The 25,097-nt window shown below is 34.1% G+C and overlaps 1 protein-coding gene across 3 annotated transcripts in view; it reads right to left on the reverse strand.

Annotated features, from left to right (window-relative positions):
* Positions 1 to 24,875, reverse strand: part of LOC149793662 (uncharacterized) — a 76,865-nt gene extending 51,990 nt beyond the window's left edge. For 2 of the 3 annotated variants that reach the window (XM_089967647.1, XM_089967646.1), the window contains exons 1-5: positions 24,783 to 24,875; positions 15,376 to 15,448; positions 12,388 to 12,747; positions 8,093 to 8,214; positions 2,114 to 2,297 (exon numbers count right to left, since the gene is read on the reverse strand). In XM_089967647.1, the coding sequence (XP_089823773.1) occupies positions 2,114 to 2,297; positions 8,093 to 8,214; positions 12,388 to 12,747; positions 15,376 to 15,430 (721 nt within the window). In that variant the 5' untranslated portion in view covers positions 15,431 to 15,448; positions 24,783 to 24,875. The remainder of the gene's footprint in view (positions 1 to 2,113; positions 2,298 to 8,092; positions 8,215 to 12,387; positions 12,748 to 15,375; positions 15,449 to 24,782) is intronic. The other variant, XM_089967648.1, reaches the window with a different exon arrangement.
* Positions 24,876 to 25,097: the final 222 nt, after the last annotated feature.

Consider the following 25,097-nt stretch of genomic DNA (forward strand, 5'->3'; position numbering starts at 1 on the left):
CATGGGGAAGGAAAGGTCAGAGAAAACTGATGACTACTGTATAGAGTGCTCAAACTCAGATGAACTTTACCTTGGCCCTCAAAGAATGCAGTCAAATCTCAAGCTTTTCCAGATAAAAGCAGTCTGTGTGAAGTGGTCTCATCAGGACAGAAATCAACTAGACTAAGTTCTGGTCCCTCTAACACGGTGAATAATTCAATGTTTACTCAGTTTTGCAGAGGCTCAGAGAATCAGGGACTTATTGATGAGAAGAGTATGTTTATTTACTATCAACAGCCCAAGTGGTGCAAGTAATATGCTCTTTGCTTGTTACACATGCTATCAATGGACCAGTTATACAATTATAAGTGCCTCTGAATAAGGCACTTGAACAACTGACTGATTAAATATGCTTTACATGCTGAGCAAAATATTATCAACCTAATATCATCATACTCACCCAATGGCCAAGCCTTTTTCCACTGATCGTGGAAAGTCCAATAACAATTTTTTGGGTTATAATTTTCTTCGTTTTCAGACTCAGTACTTTTAAAGACCTGCAATGGAACACATCTTGTGTGCAGATGAATTCCCTGTGGTTGTTTCTTGCCTTCTGCCAAACTCATAAAATCTTGACTTGAACATATGGTAAACCGACAAATGTTTGATTGATGAAGATTAAAGCTAGACTGGTGCTGAGCAGATTACATGCTAAATTTGCAGAGTTCCAGTCAATTATACACAACGAGTCATTTTATTAATCTGTTTTATTCTGACTGAGTCCAGTGCATCTTTACACACTGTTATTTTACCCATATAAATTGTTGATCATTGGATGAGTATATCATGCTTATTCAATTCCATATTTGTGTGTGACAGTTGAGTGAATATAATTTTCTTCAAAATTCAAACTATCCATATCTGAAACTCTTAATTTCAAGAATTTTTACATCTTGGTCAAAATATCAAGAATATTTTATGAAATTTCTGGGATGGTAATAAACTGTGGAGGTTTTTGATATTTATTAAATTTATTTTAAAAATGTTAGAAACAAAATCAAGACAAGAATTGTGTGCCATTGAACATCATGTATCTCAATCACATATAAGAACACTTGTAAGACTTTAAGATGAAATATATTGATAAATGTAACAACTTGAACACTATCAATCTTATAGAGCATGTATGAATGCTAATGAAACTGGCTGTAAGGGGTTTTATTCTAGAGATATCTAGTGCTGAATTCACCATTATACCAATGATACATTCAAACTGCTTATTAATAACTTAAGGAAAGAAATGAGAAATCAGTAATCATTCACATACATCACAATGCAGCAATCTAAGTGACCCACCAGTACATTAGCTAAGAATCACTGAGTAAGAGAACTGAATAACTATTATCTCTACGGTGATCTTTAGAACCACAGATCAAAGTTGAAATTAACCATTAACATAAGCAGCAATGCCAATAGAAGGAATAAATTTGATGCCTCTGGATGATTACAGTCATAATGAAAACTAAAAATAGTGTCCATTTAGCTTTCTCCTAAAGATGGTCAGAATACATTTTGGAGACAACAAAAATCTATTCAGCACCTTCAAGTTGAGCAAATGATGGGGAATGCAAAATTTACCTTCATAAACCGTCCAAAAGTTCAATTTCTCTGTCATGGCAGTCATGTAAGCAAACACTGACACTTTAATTTACACTGACTGCAAAATGACGCTCAACCTGAATACTGAGCAGTATTTCTTTGGCTCACATGCTTAAGCATAGCCTTTTTTAAGTTTGAAGAAATTTGTGAGCCCCCCCCCCCAACCAAGTGTATGTATGCTTCCTATTGCACTGGTTTTACAAATTGGGTAGGCTGGTCAATTTTTTTGTTATACCATGGGGAAAAAAGTGCTAGGGTCGGCAATGATAAACATGGTAAAATGACTTGAAACACATTTTTTTAGTTTGGCCTAAGTGTCAGACCTGTGAATCAAAACCACTACCATTGTGGTGCAAATTCATAGTCTAAATCATGCCATATTTCAGCTGAATTGTTTTGTATTGGTATCATTATATAACTCTCTAAAGCATTACCAAGTTGTTCACCAACTTTTAAGCACATTTACATTCAGTACCTTTAACAGTATGGATATCAGAGCTATCATCTCCAGGTGTATCTTCTATGCAGGAACTAGGTATTGTAGGTGTACACAAGTCATATTGACTCCCATTATAGCACCCCATAGCCTGGCCTTGTAGACAGCACAAGATGACTTCATTCTTCCATAAACAACTAACTGGTAAAACACTTTGATTCCCCTGTAATTAAACAACCACAACCATAATCTTCAAGTCAAAATCAATGCTGAAGACTGAAGGTAAATAAATAAATACATATTTAGAAGTTATAAACTTAATAAATAGTCAAGTTACACTTACGGCCATTTTAATGACATCTGCACAAGGTGATAAATGATGTATAATAGTTATTGAACATGACCAAAAAGTCTGTTATAAAAGGTGATGATTTACAGCAAGATTTATTCACAAAAAGAACAGACCATTCTAGTTATTTATATAACATCAATTATTAATTATTGGTACTTTAAAAACAAAAAATATTATCATTAGGAAATGAAAGGAAGCTAAGCAATACATTTTTATACTAACAACCACCAAGATCTTTTACAATCATGAGATAATGCAATTCATTTGGTGTTCAATTCATACATGTACAGTATATCTATTAATATTCTCAAATTATTTAAGAATATTAATAATAATATGTTTGTGAGTACATTATTCAGCTCACTGCAATTTTTCATAAGATTTCTCTCAACATCAGGGCTTCTGTGAAAGAAATTAACGCTAATTTTTACTGTAGAGAAACTTTTATAAATTAAAATTTTTAACTTTCCATTGATATAAGTCACTCTGGCCACTTAATACCTGTTTTCACTATCTGGGTCAGTCAGTGGATCATCTCCGTAGATGATGAATAAGACATTATTCAAACATGATTGCAGCTAACTGCAAGCTCTCAGTCAGTTTCGAGAAGCAATTAAATGTGATTAGTAGGAAATGAGGAATGACTTGGGGATATACTCTACTGCTGAACAGGTCGGCAAAAACATTGTGTTATTTGCATGTGTTGTTAATATATGTTTACTGCAAATTGTAAGTGTGAGACACACTTCAGCTGCTTAATGTTTCAGGGATTATTTACTCAGATAACACGTTTTTCTGAATTTAACTGAGTAAAACAGGATGAGGCCACAAGGATGCCAGTCACTGATTGCAAAGGGATCAACAAGATGAAACTAGTAAGCTAACGTGTAACAATTTTAGGATATACAAAAACTGAACTTAAACTCCCTTTCATCATCAGCCTCAAAGGCAAATGAAGACAATGGTAAGTAATTGTTTTTTGCTTTGTTTCTTTGTAAAAGGAGGTAATAAAACATAATAGCTTTGAATAAGAGCAATAGTTTGATTTAACCAATAGCAGTCATATTTTTAATACAAAAGGTACGATTTTCAAATTATTTTCATCATTCATCAACACAGTGGCCTCACCAGCAGAAAGCATGCCCTTGATTCATGTGAATCTCCTCATTCAAAAACTGCAGAAATACCGAATTCACCTGTTAGGAATTTCAAAGAGAGCTGAAAAATTGGAAGACCTTGGCTAAGATTTGATGCCAAATCAAAATGTTTCGTGATGCCTGTTTGAAGGCACATAATTAAAATATTTGGCTGCATAGTGTATAAGACAGAATCCATGACAAAACATGCTTCTACTAAAGGTAAGCACAAAAATGTATCACTGTGATGCACAAAATATCTTTACTGGATTTTGTGATCACAAATGTGTAAAATGGGCAATTTAGCATTCTAGATTGTCATATAAGTATAATTTTTAAAAAAAATTATTTATATGTTGATCATACTTTTATACTTTAAGCAGCTGAGGCTGCAAAACTATGCATTAACATGAAGTAGCAAGGCAAGCATCACTAAGGAAAAGCGAGACTGCAGTTATGAAAGCCATGGCAAATGTATACTTCCTGGTGAAGAAGGAAGTTCTTTGGCCCCAAAGCTAAATGAATTTATGTTGTATCAGGTACATGTATGAATTTGAAAGAAAGTGAGATATATTTATTGAATAATGTTAACTCAATATTATAATTAGTGTAAGTGATTTACTATAAGACTGACACTTGAGCATTATTCAGTTCTTAATTGTGCTTCAAATACATTACAAAATACTTGTTTTGCTAAATCTTCAGAACTGAGAAATGTCGCTACCCTTATTGGTTAGGTCATGAACTGCTTGATTCTTATCCAAAATAATCAAAAATATAGTATGGGAGGTGAAATTTTCATTTTATTATTTAAACTTGATATCTGTATATTTCTTCATGCTTACACAAATACATAAGTATTTTTAATGAATGACACTAATGTTATTCAGTGCAGTACTTATTTTTTCTTGAGAGAATAGGGAGAAGAGGAGATTATATTTTATTTTAGCTTAAATAAATCCTATGGCTTGCACTGCTTATTTTACAGGGTATGACCCAACTTGCCGTCTTAAAGTCAATCACAACACAACATTCAACATCTGTTGCCAACTTCTAAGAATCAACAGCTTCTGTGATAGAGGATGAAATGTTAAAGAAAATGAAACTGAGTGCCAAATACAGTTTATTGTTTGGTGACAGTACTGACATTTATGTACATCAAAATCTGATTATATACATTCACAACCTAGAGTCAGACACCCTAGGTTACTTTGAGCCCCACACTTACTTTCTAGATATAGACAGTCTCCCACAAGCAAATGTAGAAACCATATATAGTAAGGCCATTTCAATGCTTGATGAAAAATAGTCTTGGCAGGCCATTCTTGTGTGAGCACTGATGGTGCTTGTAATGGTTGGTAACAAATCAGGTGTACTTACTAGGCTGAATCCTAATGTCTCCTGTATCTTAGCAACTCACTGTATTTCACATAGACTAGCACCAAGTTGCTGTACTGGTGCTGATTCCATTCCATAATTTGTGAGATTTTGAATAGTTGTTGGTGGAGGAAGAACCTAGGAAAACCTTGGAAAGAACCACCGACCCACGAGAAGCTACTGGCAAGCTTCCATTCCATAATTTGTGAGATTTTGAATAGTGTGTACAAGTATTTCCACTTATCTCCTAAAAATATGGCTATGTTCGAAACTATTCTGGCCTCAATCCCTTGTCAAATTTCTAGATTTAAGGAAGATTTTCATACTAGGTGGCTTAGTTTTGAGGGGCCTATTGAAGCTCTGGTGACCAATTACAGTAATTTAATTTCAGTGTTTCTGGAGGAAAACTCTGGCAAATCTTAAAGTTTAAACAAGCCTGTAACCTGCTTCAAGTTTCTCTCTGAAATACATTTTTAAGTGATATTTGAAAACCACTGGCCATTTTGTCTAAAATGTACCAAAAAGTCCAACTCGGACTATTCAGAGTTTACTCCCTTGCTCAGGTCAACTACTGACAATCCTGAAGAAATCAGGGACAACAAAAATGCTACCAGGCTGACCCAGTTCCTGATTAAGGTCCCACTACAGCCAGAACTAGATTCAGACAGTCTTTGTACTTTTCAGTTTGAAGGCCATACAATCAGAGATGGAGAAAAGCAAAGGCAAGAGGCCGTCAGTGCTTGTGACCAGTCCTAGGCTTGATTAGAAGTCTTAATGACAGAGTTTCAGACAATGATAATAGTGCTCTACTCAGTGCCATGAGTGATTTTTTCAATCCTTTAGTTAATAAAGAATTAAAATATGACGATATTGAAGTAATTACCAACTATCTAGGTACAATAGATATAGCTGGCTTCCAAGATAAATTAGTATGCTTCATGAGTTATGCTCATTCTTTACCTGACAGTGGTAACAAGTCTGTATCAAGCACAAAGAATATGGCTAATCTAGCTCCAAAAAACAAGGATTTATATCCTGATGCATCTGAGGCAGCTGCCAGGTTTACTTGTTGCCCCTATTTCTACTGCAGACTGTGAGAGGGGGTTCAGTTGCCAGAATCTCATCAAAACAAACTTATGAAATTCTATGGGTATATCTACTCTGAAACATTTAATGAGAATTTCTATTGATGGGCCTAATGTTGCGAATTTTGATTTCAGGAAGGCATTCAAGAAATGGTCTGGGAAAAAAATTAGTTGCATATTTATGAAGTGTCAGTAACATTGTTCATAAAGACTAAGCAGTATTTTGTATTATCCATTATAAACATTCTTATTCATTCTTGCTTTTCATATGCTATACAATGAACTTAATGAGTATATAACGGTATTGTTATGTTTATTAATAATTATTCTTGTGCTTTGAAATGTAACAAAAACATGTAAAAACTGTTTTATTGTCATGTCTGTATAGATTACAAATTGGGCCAATATAATATTATGCATATATTTAAGTCCCTGCATCATGGCATAAAATGGCTCCCATGGCTGAATAGTGGCTCCAAATTTAAAAAATTTGACAAATTTCATGGTGCAAAGAAAAATATTTCCAAGGGAGGCCCTGCAACATTCCATATAAACATGTCAAAGGTTACAATTTTTGCATTTTCTTACTGTAGTATCATTTATTTTGTGGATATCAATTTTCGTTGTTTCGTAATGAAAGGTGCTTTTGTGGTACTTGAGTGCATGGTTTTGCATTTCAAAGTTTTTCTATTTGTAGGTGTTTCATTTCATGGATTAAAATCTAAATTCCACAAAAAAAGAATGAAAAAGAACAAAACCATTCAAATAACAATTGGTAGTCACTGCAAGGTTAAAACAATACCATCACATGTATGAGCACAAATCAAACACCTGTCAAGAGAAATCATTTATAATCAACACTTCGTAGAACCAATGCAGCTATCAAAACTAAATAAATCAGTTATTAAAGTAATTGTGTATGTATTGTCTTTCCATAAAACACTGACCACAATTACTTTCTGATGATCATCAGTGGCATAAAAGTGGTAAAATTATACTTAGATCCAAAGCAGTTCAAATAATGTAACCATTCCACATAAGAATCAAACATGTAACCAGCTGCCACTTGCTCAATAAAATTAGCAAACAGTGTCAACATCTGATGTGTTCCGAGCCCATCTAAGTGAAAAAATGCTAACTAAATTGAAAAACAATGTAATCACTCCTTTGTTTGAGCTTGTCTCATGTGCAAATGAACTTCAATCACTAGTCTTTACTTAAAACTTTATCAAGCAAGCTGATTGGTAATTGTGGCTCACATGAAAAAAAATGCTGGACTTACTTAAATCAACAATTTCAGCATTATTTACCTGACGAAAGATTTGTGTACAGCAGCATATTTATTGGCAAGATGCTGATTCAGTGGCTTTGTCCATAAATTAGTGAAATCTGAATTTCAATACTCTACAGTAATTAGTATAATTAGTGTTTCATTAGTAATTGTGCTTCAAGCAATAGTTATATAATTTTAGCCATGTTGTTCTTTGGGAATAACCACTCATGGATAAAATGTGACATGCGTTTACAAGGATTGAAATTTTTCACCTGCATGAATTACTGATTTAAATAATCTTTTCAAGAACAATCTATGTATAGATAACTGGACTGATGTAGAAGCTATTGTGTCGACCCTAAATTATACTAAATTACAAGACGTTTCATGTAAAGAATATTTTAATCAGGCTTGTATCAAATTTGGACTAAAACTGCAACACTTCTCTTGTGTGTGTGTATCAGCATGGGGGGAAGGGGGCAGTGTCAGTGTCTACCATAAAATAAATAAATAATTATTATATTTCAGAATGTAAAAGTCAGTCACTGTGATAGAGAAATTGATGAGATTTATTGGAAATTCATAATACAATCAGTTTTGACTACTCCAGCAAATAAATTATTTTCTGTAGGCTACTCAAACAACTAATTCAATACATTGATTTATTTTATCTTAATAGGCATTCACCAGTAATCTCACTACAACAAAAAATGGAATTATAAGATAAAATGTATGGCAAATAAAAAATTGCATGTTCTGTAATTATTTTTTTATACAGTCTTCATGCCAACGTACCACAACAATTTCTGTTTTATTCTGTATCCACTGTAGGTCTAAATATCCACAATGTGTTGTACAGTTTAACACATTTCCAGAATGGTTTCTAATGACTGGCCTGCATTGTTCTGTTGGAGTAGCTGTGAAAATGGGAAAGAAAGTAGGTGAAGCTCTTCTATTACATAAACATAAAATAGAATTTAAAGTTTTCTGATGTGATTTGATACTTATTTTATACATTTAACTAAGATGATTGTAAAAAGCAAATATTTTAGTAAATTATGGTGCTTCAATACAACTTACCTGATAACATTAATATCAGAACTGATCTTTGCTTCCTTAGAATCCAGCCCTCCCTGACAGATGTAAAAATGTCTTTCCATCTACAGAACATTACACACAAAGTAAAGCAGCTCTTACTGGTAAACTCATACTTGCAAGGTGGCCACCAGTTTCCTGGATGTAACCAGCTTCAGCAAAATACTTAACTGCAAGCTCCCACTGCAGGGAATGGTGTTATGGATTTTAGTAATATGATCTGGTAAGTATTATTAGAAATAAAAAAAATTACAAAAAATTTGCTTTCTATGTCAAATATATATCACTTGATCACATCAACATTTAGTAGAATAGCTAAGAGGAGGGGTAATCTGTGTCACCAATAAGATTATCATCATTCTACTGAAAGGATGAACTTTTCTTAATGCTAGTTCATCAAAAAGTAAAGCAAGGTGTTTATACATATGAGAGGGAAATCCCTGTGGGATCCCACACTGATTATTGCGACAATCTTACCAATAAACATTTCCAAGCAATTCCAGCAAAAGTAGCAAATTCATTCCTGGTCTGAAAATGTGCTTTCATGAATGGGGTACGGTAATTGTCTGGGCAGCAACCAGTGGGCTGACAAGCAACGTTCCCTCTAAGTGAATGGTAGATGTGCGCGCTATGTGTGCTGCATTGTGCAAGCATTACAGTGACTTGAGCATTAATGTTGAATAGAACATTTGGAAATTTTGATCTGCTGCACGAAGAACAATTCAGCTGCATGGAGATGTCTGAGCAGCTGCACGGCCACGCGCGCGTGCAGCTTAGAGGGATCGTTGCTGACAAGATTCAGTTCTCTCCCTTGTGTGACAGGGTCACACAAATAGAAACTGTAGAAAACAGACTGGGTGTTACAGTCGCTATTAGACATTACATCTGAAGAAGAGGCTCATGAAGATTGCTTGTATTTCATGAGCAGAGATCTTCATTAGTCAAACCTGATTCTATGAGAGTTCAGAGAACATTGGTTTAATAACTCCCTTTATCCAAGTGGCCAGTGCTTGTGGGGTTACATCTTGTTTTCCTGCCTTAAGTGGTAGATATATTTATAGCCACTGCAATATTATCCATGTAACTAAGATAGTATCTGAAGGCAGGTGTCCTGCAGCTTCGCTTCACTCAGTGAGGCGATCCAGGAGAGAGAAAGTGAACAGTTATTTGTCTGGTTGCCTTGTGACAACAACCTGTTCTCAGAAATCAAGCCAGGTTGTGTCACTAGATTGAGTGAGCCAATGGTATGGAACTGCACATAGTTCAGCTCCAATAAGGGCGCATGTAGCTCACTCAGGAAGCAAGATTTGCTTGATTTTTGCTGTTTCAGTGAGTGGAGGACAGGTGCTTGAACTTAGACAAACTGACCCATGCCAAGACCAGGAAGAGATTCCATCTGGACAACAAGGTGAGTAATTGATCATAGTCTGGATATATTGAAATTGGACAGCAAGTCAGAAAGGTCTATGTTGCTGTGCAGCCAATATCATATCTTCTATGACGTCTGAATATGTCTAGTATCACGAATCAGAATCCCTTGTGATAGGTGCCAACATCTTGTTTTTGAAGAGAAAGAGAAAGAAGCTAGTCACATGAGAAATGGAGGTTGAAAGTGGTATAACATTTCTGACATCAATGAGACTTCCTTTCCCATCATATGCTGTCAGAGAGGTGATTTTTCTTGCTCTTGTCATCCAGTCAACAACTGAAGCTCTAAACTCCTATTTGCTCAGAGCATCCCTGACAGGAGTCAAGCATTTAGGAGGAATCTCTCCAGACATGAATGGAATTGTGGTCCCTCAAGTGCTTGAGCTGGATAGTCGATACAGTTGTTTTGGGTGCATCTGTCACTAGAACATGCAGATCACTTATCTAAGGCTTGTCTTATCATAGAGGGGCAATCAGAACCAATTGCAGTCTGTGACCTGCATTTTTTATGACCCATGCTTCTCGGTCCAGAAATGGGGAGATGAAGGTGAGCAGTTTGCTGTTCCACCTCATCACCAATAGGTCCAGCATCCATCTGCCACATAGGATGCAGACTCAATGTAAGAGAAATGGATGGAGTGAACATGCTTTATGCAGCTGTTGCCCTCTCCTTGATGAGTTGGTCAGGACAACTGGTCTGCCTGGAATGTACCGACTTAAATATTTATCTGATATTAGGAATACCAACAAAGATAATTCCATACCTTGAGGCAAAGGTCCAATGGTTTCATCCTGTCCCCCTGCCTGAAGAGATACTTCAATAAGACCTAGATGTCCAACATATCAGGAATGTCTTTTCTTGGATACATTCCACCCAAGTGTAGAAGACATTGAGAACGACCTTATTTCCAAAAGGTTGACATTATGAGCCTTCTCTTTCAGTGTCTATGTGCTGTTGATACTGGCTGTCGATTTTCATAAAGTCTGATAGCAAGTATGCTCCCCAAACCAACAAACATCTGGAAAGATTGTTATTTATGGTTGTGGGGTTTCTAAGCATGTTCCTGCCACTAGCCACTACATGTTCTTATATCAAAAAGGGAGTGTTTCATCTTGGTCAACATCTTAATATGATGATCTAAACAATCCAAGATCAGATGCCACTACATCAGAAGGGGCACCTGTTCAGGGTGCATGTAAAGAAAGCCAAAGTGTAACAGGTGGGCCACTGCACTGAAAGGGACAAGAAGATGATCAGTTTGCTCACTGAGACAAAGGTCTTGGTTGAAACCTTCTCTGTTACATGAATGTGAGTTTTGATGTATTTGGGAGGAAGATACACCAGACTGAAACATATTAAGAGCTCTGTACCTTACTGGACAGACAAAATGTTGCCATGGGATAAGGTCCAGCAACTCTACCATGATTATCCACTCAAAACTGCGAGTGAGGGAAAGAAATGTACTCTGCAACATTTTCGAAGATAAACTGTGTTGTAATATGTGAATCGTTCATGATTGCAATGCTTGACTTGATTCACTTGTCATGGGTTTGATTGTATTTGCAGTCACAGTTACCACCAGTGCTGTTTTTGGTATCTTCATGGAGGTGGCATCTCAACATCAACAAAATTATCAACAATTCTGAAGTGGGGTGGAGGCTCAAATTTTCCCGCTTCATTGATTTTGAGTGTACTCAGTTTTCACAACCCTATAGTTGCCTTTTTAAAATGTTGCACACACATTACATGTGTGATGATGAGTACTTTGTGCAAGCCAGACACATCCTGTATTTGTCCTCCACAATCTTAAACCGTTCGCACTTTTCGCACTTGATTGGCATCTCTGTTATGAAAAGAGATATATAAACAAATGCATACAGCAAGTGCATAAACTGTGGAGATAATAATTCTTATTAAGGAATGACTTAAAAAGTGCAATAACTTAAATGTAATAATGTGCAACAATTTCAAAGGTTACAACTGCATGTTACCATCTGCCATCAGAAGAATAATAATGAACAGTATGAAAAAAGCAGAAATACAAATAAATTTACTGGAAATCATGTATGTTGCATGCACAGTATATAGCATTTTGACTTACTATACCAATAAAAGGATACGTGGATATATGAAATTAAGTGTTAGATCTATTCAAGGAAGTCAGTTTCCAGTAGCAAGTAAAAGTTGAAAAAGGTTACATCTGGGATACTTTTGGCCACTTAGACGGTGTAAAGAGAATTGTAACTGTAAGAGTTACTTCCCTTAACCTGATTTGATATAGATGGAAAAATGTTTTTCTAATTCTCAAGAAGGGCTGGATTTAAAAGTAGCAGAGAGTAATCCAGTGTTACTGTGATAAGGTAATGTATTTGATTGAGAAATATTCACTCATTTATGACTCAAAATTTTTCATTACAAAATTTCCTTTGTATCAAAAAGGAAAGCTTATTATTTCATAATATGGGCTTATTGATAACTTAAATAATTCCTAACCCAATCTTATCACATCTGAAAAACAATTAACTTGTAAGCAAGGCAAGCAGGATGACAAATATATTTTACAGACCTGAAACTGTAAGTAATATCATCTGACTTTCCTTGTGTTCCATTTTATCTCTCAAGAGTTGCAATTTATAATATCCGGACTCATTCATAGATACATTTTTAAGAAGTATTCCTGATGCATTACAATATTCAACTTTGCCATGGTAAGATGGGTTCACCTCAAATCCACCTGATGTCTTCTGGCATAATATTTTGTTAGGAGTACCGATAAAAACATTTTTCATGCTATAGACCCATTCATAAGTTAATATGTCTTCAGTAGCTGAATGATCTTCTGTTAACAATAGCTTGTCTTTCCCTTCACATTCCTCTGTCTTTGTCAACTGTAGTCCTATTTTGGGTAGTACTGTCATTCGTGATCCTGTATTAGGCAGAAAGCAAATAAATTCAACATAATGTATTTGACTAAGAAACAATAAACTTTTCTATTATTACTGAATAATAGATGGTTTAAAACAAACTGATTTTTGATCATTATAATAACCTTTATTCAAGTTTTGCTTCCAAGTAGGGAATGTACTAAAGGTTGAATACTTTCAGCAGTGAGTAATTCATTCAGTTATACTGAGGCATCTATTCACATTTTAAAGTAGTTTAGGTTGAAGATAAAATAAATTTGAAGATTAAGGAACTCACAAGAGGACTGTCTCACTTGTGAGGGAGGTGAGTGAGGGAGGTGACTGACGTGGCACAAGATCTCAAACTTTGTAAAATGGTATGTCTAAACAGCAAGCACCTCAAAAACTATTTCAGAAGTGATAATCAGTGGGGGTTTTCTTCATACAATGATGCATTGAGGTCAATGGAACAGACTACAATGGATCAACTGACTACAAATCTTAAAAAATGTTCATATCGGGAATACATCGAAACAAAGTTTAACCCAAAACTCTCATTACCGATGGAAATAAAGACAACATACAAAGACGATATAGTTTGTCAGTATGTTAAAAAATGTATACTGACTCTATTTGCATTCAGTCAGCAGCCATTGACTCAATCTCTCCCTTGCTCTCTCCTCTCTGCCTGTTTCTAGATATTTGCACATAGTTACAAACTTCACTGATCCAAAGACATACTTTTGCTTTCAAGGCAATTTGAAGATTGTCATTATGAATTGTCCAGTTTCAGGATATCCATCATAAACGAGAATTTTTTATAGGAAAATTGCTCTAAAATATTAGAAACGTAAAAACTCAAGGAATTTCATGTCCTTATAAAAGACACAACTTTCTTATCCAAAAACTGCATTTATAGCATTTGGGATTATATTGATATTAAAAATCAAAGTTTCAACTTTGCTTAAGCAAAGCCGTTCTATAAATAGTGTACAAGACATTAGTATACATATTGGAACAGCTATGACTGTAATCGTGTAAGCTGATGGCCACATGCAAACACAAGTGCCACATTCTTGTCTCATTTGACCACACCACTTGTGTAGCATCATGCGATCTTCATCATACAAGAATATGGTAAGGAGTACCCAACATGAGGCTTATAAAAATATTTCATACAGTTGCTGACTGGTTGTGAGATTACTGAGCATTCATAATAAATGCATAATTTCAAAACATTTTGATTTGGTCAGACTTACATAAAATAAATACAAGTGATCTGAGTTTTTGCTGCTGCTTGAAAATCATCAGACTGTGACTCAGATGAGTACATAATAGGGTATGCTTTTGAACCATAACACCTCTGAACACCTCATAACCATCTCTAAAGTACATTATAAATAATGTGACATGCAAGGAGTCACACAACCCAATGAATAAAAAACAACAGCTGCGTAAGGCTAGTTTCAGGTCAATGTCTTCCCTATTTCCTCAAGACAAGTCATTGCAAACTGGAGGGTGTCTTATTATAAATGCAGAAATACCCCAAATACAGTCCATTAATAATCCTCACATCCTCTAAAATCAGTTCATCATGCAACACATCACAAACATGACCCAAACACATAATACCAAGAATTGTCTTGGCCACAGCTTCCAAGTCAAGTTGTAATGTGTCTGGATTCAGAGCATCCTTCGCAAACTAAACAAAGTACCACAGAAGAAGTCAGCATGGGAAGGTATGGTGATCAGGAGCTGGACTTTCTGTTCAATGGCTTGAATTGTTTTAATGGGAAGGCATGCCCAGTCTTCAGTTGTAATACCCAATTTAGACACATCTGTATCCAACTAGGGAGACTTAATTGACCACCTCAGGGAATGTACCCAGTAACTAGAGGCAGAGACCATAGGCCTCAAGGTACTGGGAGGAACAGATCCCCCTCTACACTGTCGAACACAGCTTTGTCCTGTAGAGAACCTCTATGATATTTCCTCAGTCAGTAAGGAATGCAAAAGGAGCAGGAGGTCTGGTTGTGGTTGAGTACTGGAGATCCTTTTTAAAAATGGACAAGATCAAACAAACATTTATAATGGATCAAATGTTAATCCATTCATGCTAAAATTGTTTTCCTCTTCCTCTAACTCTAATAATCATTGAAGATAATCTCAAAACAATCTAATCTTCATTCAAATATCCACACCTATGCCTGACATCTGAGATATGTTAGCTCTGTCCAGTTCAGTTATTTTACATACATGCATTGACTGAGAAGATTTAAACAATAGTCATGCAAATGCCAATCACAGTCACATAAAATAAATTTGTAATGAAATTAAGCTGGAGGCGAATCAAAAGTAAATAAGTGATACTCCAGCCCAAATCTATGTGCGTCATAAAAACACAAAGAATGGAATTTCCATGCACATTGTTAGAGTTTACTCATGTTTCTACGCCAATTATATACACACAAACACACACACACACATATATATATATATATATATGTCTCTGTGTGTGTGTGTGTGTGTGTGTTATTCATTATATATTTTTGTTCTTGGGTCAATGGCCTTGTATGAAAACGACAAATTCTTTTTCTAAAGATACTATAAGATAACTGAAGTAAACAAGTGAAATGGTATGTTCTATTTACCATCTGTTCCATTTGTTAGAAGGATGATGGTCAATATAATTCCTCTGAGACACATTGCATCCCAAAACAAACTCTGAAATAATAAAAATTGTTACAATTAATATAACTGTTTTATCATTTTTCTGTGCACATAGGAAAAGACAGCATCCTTCCATTTATGCTGATGACAAAGCTGTTTAATACAAGAGTATGTCAGACATGAAATCTCATTGTACCTAACAAACAGCTTCGGAGTTTCATTCAGGATATGAAAGTGAAGGGTCATTAATTCTTAGGTTAAAATTTCCATGAGTAAAAATCTTAAACCCATGAGTTGAGAACAACACAGAAAACATATTTTTAAACTAGTTTATGGTTATTATCAAGCACAGTTTGCATCAAAGAGTCTTCTCTGTTACATAACAACACAATTATAACATAAAATAATCAGAGGAAACCATAAAGAAAGCTTGAACTTCGCACATTACAGTGAAATGCAGTATTCACTAGGCACAATAGAAAAACATTACAGTTACAAATCTTCACAAAATGAATTACTTCCTTTACTCTTTTTGTCATTCAAATTGTTTCAAAACCTTGCTTCACACTGAAGTCACTCATAACTGAACTCTCCTCAATTATTCAAAAAAAAAAGAAATATGCATAATTTGCCATGATCACTCATTATCTCAATTCAGTTGTCATGGTGAAAAAGTGCTGTCTTCAAGTTCATCCTCAAAGTCTGAATCAGTCTTCTGCTGACATATCCCTGAGAAACAAGACAAAATATTCCATAAGCAACTGTATTTATATTTATTAATCTGACTTGATGTGATGTTGTGCAATCAATAATACAGAATGATGTACATAGCGTAACAGTAACAGTGGAAATGATCAAATATGATACAATTCACTTACATGTCACAAGTGCAACCAGAATCAATTTACATCAACAATTTGATCAAATGATGCAGATATTACAGCAAAATAAACAATTCTCTTTGACTTCTGTTCACCATTCATAATTTCCAGTCATCGCAGGCAATTCAAAATCTTACTTTACAAAGAGATTCTATATTCCCATTATCTTAATCAGTGCCACTCAAACAATCTATCTTCCGATCTCAAAATGTTAGAGCCAAGTTGATGTCTACATCAATTACCAGAGAGTAAAAATGACACATAGTAGTGAATGTATGTGTCAGTTCCGGGTAAAATATGAAACCGATGCTATTAAACCCAGGAGTATGGGTCAAGGAAAAACCCTGAGCTACTCTGCAACATTTATATATAACATATAATATACTGTAATAAAACAGACAATTCACTATATATTTTTGAATAATTACTCTTGATGTATCTTCACTAAAATGATGAATGTCATTTATTGCATGAACCTGAAATTAAATGCTCCATGTTTTTTTCCTCATGACATTTAAATCACAAGTTACCCATGATATATGATATACAAATGTTCATTTATTAAACTTCCACATGTCTATTCTCATATGTAAAATAGTTGTGTGAATTAAAGATAGTATTTTAACTATGTATAGAAAGCTCTGTGTAGTATTCACTTTCTTTTTTTTTTCTGAGTTTGCTTAAGTGTTCATTTGAACACCAGGTTCATTGATCTCATTATTGTAATCAAACAGATCAAAACTATCTTGGGAATGAATTAGCAAAGTTCTTTGACAAAATACATTACAATCAAACTTATTTTATAATTAACTAGTACAATTGGTAGGTCATAAACATATTTTGCACTTGGAAAAGCACACAAATGTAGGTAAATATACAAGAGTGACAATAGTATATGTTTTACATATAATGGCCTTGTTCTCACCTATAAAAATCAAACAGCTGCCGCACAGTACATTGCTGTAACTAAACGAAACATGTCCTGTTGGTATATAATATCTGATTGTTCTGAAATAGGTTAAAAATGGTTGAAGCATTCTCATGCCCATACAGAAGAATGTTCTAACACAGCAACCAGTTCAAGCTGGTTTAAATATCTTAATGCCTCTAAACAAGGTTATTCCAGAGGAATGGCTCTCGTTTCAAACACATAATGAGAACACAAATTAGAACACTGATAAATTTCTCAGTCAACTGGTTCAAATCAGTTTAAACATATTCAAAACCCTGTCTAGAACACTTATAATTTCTAAAACAGAATCAACACATTTTCACTCCTAGTCTGTATTTTAATCAATTGACTGAACTTTAAAAAGATGGCAAATTTTAAGTTTGCTGAAGACCAAGCTATACTGTACCAGTTTTCAGACAATCTATATAAATATTTTATGAGTTTAAAGTAACAATATCAGTATCAAGTGATAATGTACATTTGTTAACAAGTTTGGCCGCCATGGTGGCTGCCTTGAAAATATTGTTATCTCTACTACTTCCATGTCGTTGGTTATTTCAATATTGGGTTTTCACCAAAATTAATTATTATGCCAAGTTGGTCCTAAATGAAAATAGTGGTTGTTTAAGTCCAATATGACTACTGTACCACAACTGCTGTCTTGAAACTCTTGTGGTCACTATTCTACTTGAATGTTTCACCTAAAGACTTTTTATAATATCTACTTGTTACTAAATAAATGGTGCCAATATGACATGCAGTATGTCCATGATAGCACCTTATTTAAAAATATCTCTTATCACTGAAGAATGCTGAGGATGGTTTTAACACTCGGCAGTTAAAAGGAAGAAATGGTGTTATCTTTATTTCATGGAAATTCTTTTTACCCAGCAGTGTCAATCCAATCATGCAACTCTTGTCAAGATGAAGTTAGTATAAAAATCATTTCTATGAATGTTACCTTTTTTAATTTTTAATTTCTTCTGTGATGTCACTTATGCCTATGCTGTGGTCGCATTGTCATGATTTTCATGTCTGTCATGATTTTGTTAAACTTTGACGATCCTGGATGTACATGTACTTATTTCTGTTTTTCATAACATTACATATGATCCTGGATGTACATGTACTTATTTCTGTTTTTCATAACATTACATACAATGCTTTAAATCCTTCACTTTCTACTGTACTGTTTCATTGTAAAAAATGTCATCTTTCAGAAACTCATTTGAATACTGTTATAGTAATACTTATATGTATATGTTGTGTTTCATTTATTTCTTTTTGTGTTTCATTTATTTCTTTTCACAAAATAATTTGTTCTGCTGTTTTTCTGAACTGTTAAATGATTAGTCACATCCATTAATAAGCACATACTTTTGTACATTTCCTTCTTATTATCTTTAAAATCTTTCCAACTTTGTATGTCATATATTTTGTCATGTAGAAATAAATCTTGTTCATAAAAAATACCCTCTGTGGGACTTTCAGTTTGTAACAACTGGGTTACAGAATATGAACCAGAATTTAAATATTTAATTTGAAAAGTTTAGGAAGCTATCATTGTGCAAATATCTTTTTATATTTGACAGTTTCAACAATTTAGAATTTTGGAGGACCAAATGTACCAGTAGCTGAATAGCCAAATATATTGATACATGTACTTTTAATCTTTTTACTTCCTTGCTCATTTCAATCAGTTATTGTGTCAATAACTTAGCTTTGGCTGAATGTCAGCCCATTTTCTGCTTTTCTTTTATGAGAAATAATTCAACATTCTCATCTTTTAAGGATCTGTTTAACCTTTTCACTGCTAATGCTGTAATTATTGTCTGAAAAAGGTGAAAGGTATGCAGTGTTTTCTTTGCTGGTAAATCCTAACCTATCTTGTAAATCTCTTTACCTCATTGAACTTTGTTATAAATCTCTTTACCTCACTGAACTTTGTTATAAATCTCTTTACCTCACTGAACTTTGTTATAAATCTCTTTACCTCATTGAACTTTGTTGAGAAATTCTTTATCCTCATTAAATTATATCTTTTCAGGTTTCCTCTCTATGAATATTTCTCTGATAGCATAGTGTATGTCATCTCCCTGTTTTTATTTCATACTCATCTTCCAAAGCATATTTAGAGAACACATCGATTGCTATCAAAACAAAATTTGTATCTATCTTGATTGTACTTTTTGCAAGCTTGTACGTCCAAGTGTCATCCTTACACCCATCATCTATGTGACTGGTTTAGATCTGTTTCTGTTGATAACATTTTCTGGCCTGCCTGTGTAATGTATATGTAGATTGATCATGTAAACCATTAATTTAATTCAGCAATTTCAGTTTCATGTGATTGTGTGTGTGCATGTGAATGTGTGTATGCATCTGAGTATGAAAGTACGTATCTGAATATGAAAGTAACTGAATGTGTATGAATGTAAATGTGTGTGTGTATGTGAATGTGTGTATGCATCTGAATATGAAAGTATGTGTATGTGTATGAATGTAAATGTGTGTGTGCATGTGAATATGAAAGTATGTATGTGTACGAATGTAAATATGTGTGTGTGCATCTGAATATGAAAGTATGTATGTGTATGAATGTAAATATGTGTGTGTGCATGTGAATGTGTGTATGCATCCGAGTATGAAAGTACATATTTGAATATGAAAGTATCTGAATGTGTATGAATGTAAATGTGTGTGTGTGTGTATGTGAATGTGTGTATGCATCTGAATATGAAAGTATGTGAATGTGTATGAATGTAAATATGTGTGTGTGCATGTGAATGTGTGTATGCATCTGAGTATGAAAGTACGTATTTGAATATGAAATTATCTGAATGTGTATGAATGTAAATGTGTGTGTATGTGAATGTGTGTATGCATCTGAATATGAAAAGTATGCATCTGAATATGAAAGTATGTGAAGGTGTATGAATGTAAATGTGCCTCTGTTTGTTTGTGCAGATTATGATTATGTATTGTAATTGCAAGTTAGTAAAAATGCCTAATAAACTACCCTTAAACAAGACTTGTTTTTAGCCTTATAAAAGTTAATAAAATGGCAGTTGAAAAGATTTCTAAACTTGTTTGAAACAACCCTCATAACATTTACAGAAGAGCAAAATGCACTTGTCTACATACCATACTTTTCATCCCAATTTCATTTTTGCTGATAACACATTATTGTAATTATTCAGAACATGAAAAAGCATTTGAGATATGAACCCTTCTTTCCAACTGAATCAAAACAGTCAGCAAGTGAGTGCACTGTTTTTTAAAATAGTGGTTTTCTTAATGTAACCATTCACATTCTAGATTTGTTACAACAGTTTATGGATAGTATTACAAAAGTATGGTTTCATTATTTGTCTACATATGTGTAGTAACGTCAGGCATGGGTTAATTGTATTTGTGTTTGCTGCATTTTTTTTAATATTTTCAAAAAAATGAGTAAAAACATCTTGGACCTAATCCACTTTTCAAATACCACAACAAAGCATTGTCCCCCACATTTGTGAGCAACATAATTGCATTTTTATTCTAAATCCGCAATAACACAATACTTAGACTTTGCATTCTATGAGTTGAATATTTCCTTTAATATATGTGCCCAATTGTTAACAAAAACAGACAAGCTAAAACAGTGGTACCAGTACTTCCCAGTTAGTGATGTCTGCCATTATTTCCCTGTGACAGGTTCACTTACAATTTCAAACTGATTTTATGAAGAAAATAATGCATGTGTGGCAGTTGAAATCTTCAGATCACCAATTCTATTCTTAAAACACAAATTGGTATTTATATACTATTGTTTAAGTTTCAAAACAATGTTTTTATGGCTTTATTATCAAATAATAACTTACATAAATCAGGCAGTCATAGATCCTAACTTACTCATGAAAGAGTTAATGGTCAATAAGTTATCAAAACATATGCCTGTAACTATGTACAAGTTTGTTTTCTGGCACAACTGATATCAACACCATCTATCTGATGACTTTATGTATGCCTACAATTCACCTTGAGCTACATACAACACTGGAAATACCTGGCTAGTGTGAGGAAACATCTAAAACACTAGTCACTCAATGTACATCTAAAACAATCACAGGGCAAAGTTGTTTTTATGTTCCAAACACAAAATAGTGAAGTTAACATTTTTAGGCGACTTAGTTGTGCATTTTGTCTGGTAGCATAACCCTTAATGATTAGGGTCTTCTGGTGAAAACCCAATGTTATTATCAATATGACTTTCCATTACGAAGGAATAGCAATAACAAGATTTTCAAGAGGGTTATCGTAGTGGCTAGACTGTATGTCCTAATGGATAGGCAAACAAAGAATGGACAAAATATAATCCCATTAATATTCTCTAGTCTACCACCAGTAGCCTTAAAAATACTGAAAAACAAACAATCTGGTTCTGATACTGCTGAATAATCGAAAATATTGTCACGTTGGAATGAATTCTGATACAGATAAGCAAGAACCAATAGGTTGGACATACTTTTTCTTCAACGTAATAAAGTTGTTTTAAGGTTAAATAAAAAGTATTATTAAAGATACCAACTGGTACCCGGGTACTTGGGTACCTGCCCGTTGATAATAACCCAGGTAACAAAATGGACAACCAGGTCCCCTTTAAAAAACAAAACAAAATAAAAACTGTCATTGTTTGTGGACTTTACGACAAATGATGAATGTAGACTAATTAAAGTAAGTGTTATGCATACATCATTTAACAATTTCCTTTCTTGTCTAAAATCTTGTTAATGACTACTAATCCACATGGATTTAGCCGATTTGGGACAAAACTTTTAACTGCAGATCCAGATAAATGTGAAAAAAAATACATTCTTCATAGAGTTTTTTGTAATTATGGCATGTAATATATAGACTGCTCTTTTTATGCTCAGATTACTTTTTATTGCCACTTATATTAGTAATAATTATGATTATACCTATCTTGGGGGTTGGCATCTGTGAACATACAACAAAGCAGTTCTGGTTCACATTTAATACAATTTCCCTTTATATGGATAGCAGGGTAACTGATCGTTAGGATCAATGGGTACCCAGTAAAGTTTCCAAAACCTTCAGACCTCTCTAAGTATTATATAATATGTCATGTGTATCTTAAGTGCTAATGGTAATATAAATAGGCTTAACAGGGTGGGTGGGTGTTGTATAGCCAAGTATCATGAACAGTACATAATAAGTGAAAAGTTAAAACTTGTTAACTTAAAAAACATTTAAATGTTCAGGGACAATCTTTTTATCTATATGAGCTAAAATAGGCAATTTGATTTTGTATTTTACACATAATAGATCATGGCACTAAGACACTAGTAAGCTATTGATGTTAAGTTTAAGGTACTATAAAAAAATGGTTTTGCATTTTAACATGTTTGCATATTCCTTTTTGTTGATGAGAAAACTGCTGATCTCTGAATACCAGGAACTCTGAATAAATGCTATTTTAAGATTTCAATTTTAGTCAGCTCCTGGCTTAATATCTTAGGTTTATGGGGGGGGGGGGTGTGGAGTATAAATATGTAATCATGAGATACCAGTAAATCTAAAAAGGTTAATGGTTCTCCTTAAAATGTACATTTTCAACATACCTTGAGCATGGCAAGTAAAATGAAGTTGTTTCAAAAATCTTTTCTACCAATCCCATTATTTATTATTACATGTAAATTCTGCTTTTGCTCTTGAAACAATAGCAGCATTCTAACTCTCACTCTGCATGTATGAGTATATTTACATACATAATTTTGGATAACTTTAATTATTGGTACATGTATATGGTTTTTAGGTGGCAAAAAAGATACAAAGGAGATGAAAGTTTCAATAAATATAATGAGAATTCCTTAAAATATACCATGTTTTATGCTGTTTTACTCATGTTGGGATGTTATATTTGGGGCAAGCTTAAAGTTTCCAAGGGTAAGTTCAATTTTCCAGTCAGCTTGACCCAGGTAAGCTGCCTTTTATAAAATGTGTAAATCCCTGAAACATTATGTGCTGAAAAACAGCTCATATTCAATTTCTCCAATTTTTTTAATACAAAATCCACTTCTCATTGCCACTGAATAGCACAACTCACATAGCTCATGTAAGCACTCTGAGTTACTTTTTGCAGCTATAGGTTTCATTTTGATGTGTGTGTGATTTGGATTTTTAACATAGCTTTAACAATTTTTCAGTCATATCGCTATGATTTCTGCAGTGTGGCAGTTTATAGTGATGTCTAGCAATGGGGCGTCATGCTGCAGACTTGTAGCATGATGTTCCACCCAGTCACATTATACTGACACCAGGCCATCCAGTCCTGACACTAACCTCTTAATGCTGAATGCCAAGCAAGGCAGCTGTTAATACCATTTTTGTAAGTCTTTGGTATGATTTGGCCGGGGATCGAACCCATGACCTCCCGCATCCGAGGCAGATGCTCTAACCACTAGGCCACTGGAGTGGTTTTCTTTTGGAGAATTTTATTACACATGCCTTTAAATGACAATCATTCACTTCATTTTGTGCCTTGACCATCAAAATTAAATTGAAGATTATTGTATAAATTCCACTTAAAATGCTTAACGGCAAATTCAATGATACTTCGACAATTTAGGCAGTGAAGCAAGTGGGGTGATCCTGTTTGAACTAGTTTTTGTCCTGTGCTATGAAGTTAGAGGAAACTTGCCTGCAGTTGGGAAGAAGTTGTACTACAAACATAAACAGACATGACGTCGTCATTTATAAACAAAGCATAGGAAGACAAAACCTGGAATTCCTCCCACACTAGTAATAGTTCAATCCAATATCAACTTTTTATACCTAGTCTAAAGCCTAAATGCCAGTAAAAGTCCATAGTGATCGATAATTTTCCTTTGAATTGTTGTTATGACATAACTGTTATGACAATTTGATCCCTCAAAATCACGATTGAATCAACTCTGTTATAACTATATTATGATTAAATTTTAAAACTAGAATTAGTTTTTAAATTTATATCAGTAAACGCGCTTACATGAGCTGTGTGACTTTCACTATAATAAGTGTCATTGGAGTTTAAATTCACTACATACCGACTCTATATTGCTGCACACTGCATAAAAGTCTGTGGATAAAATGGTATGAATTTTTTTAAATGTAGGTTATTATTTCACACACTCACTGCTAAATGTTGCAGGATACTTAACTGAAAATAATTTTTAGCCATTTCTTCATGATCAAAATCAAAGTGCCATCCTCCACCTACTTGTATTGAATTGCCCATTACCAATCACAGGTACAAAATAAAACATCCATTGCACAGACTATTTTCAAAGTATCAGAAACGGCGCGTAACAGTTGATATACATATTGTCATTACGACACTGATTAAAACATACAACAACTAAATCTAAAGTCACTTTATAAAAGTGAAAGCTGAATATGCAGCTGGTGTCAGTCTCGGTCATCGAGCAATGATTCCGTACAAGTTTTCTAATACCGTCTGTGCATTTAGTCACATATACGCTACCGTAAAGAAGACAGACCATAACCTTACCTCATCTATGATTTAAGTACCATACTGATATTTTTTAAAAGCCACTGAGTTTCTTCATTATTTCTCGTCTACCTGGAGCTGCTGGGTTACAACTTGGAATAACCAAGAATTCGGAATTCCAAATTATTGTGCTCTTTCTATAGAAATCGCATGACTGCCGAAATCATATAAATAGTTCTTCAAGTTCGTTTACAATTGAGAATGTTGAGATAGACATGTGTCATTTATTTAACAGGAATAAATAAGTAATTAATACAATAATAGATAAATCCATGACTAGGACTTATGTGAATAATGTATTTTATATTTTGCATG

The sequence above is a fragment of the Sinohyriopsis cumingii genome, chromosome 8 (genome assembly GCF_028554795.1).
Source record: "Sinohyriopsis cumingii isolate HCF-2022 chromosome 8, ASM2855479v2, whole genome shotgun sequence".
In the NCBI taxonomy this organism is placed as follows: domain Eukaryota; kingdom Metazoa; phylum Mollusca; class Bivalvia; order Unionida; family Unionidae; genus Sinohyriopsis; species Sinohyriopsis cumingii.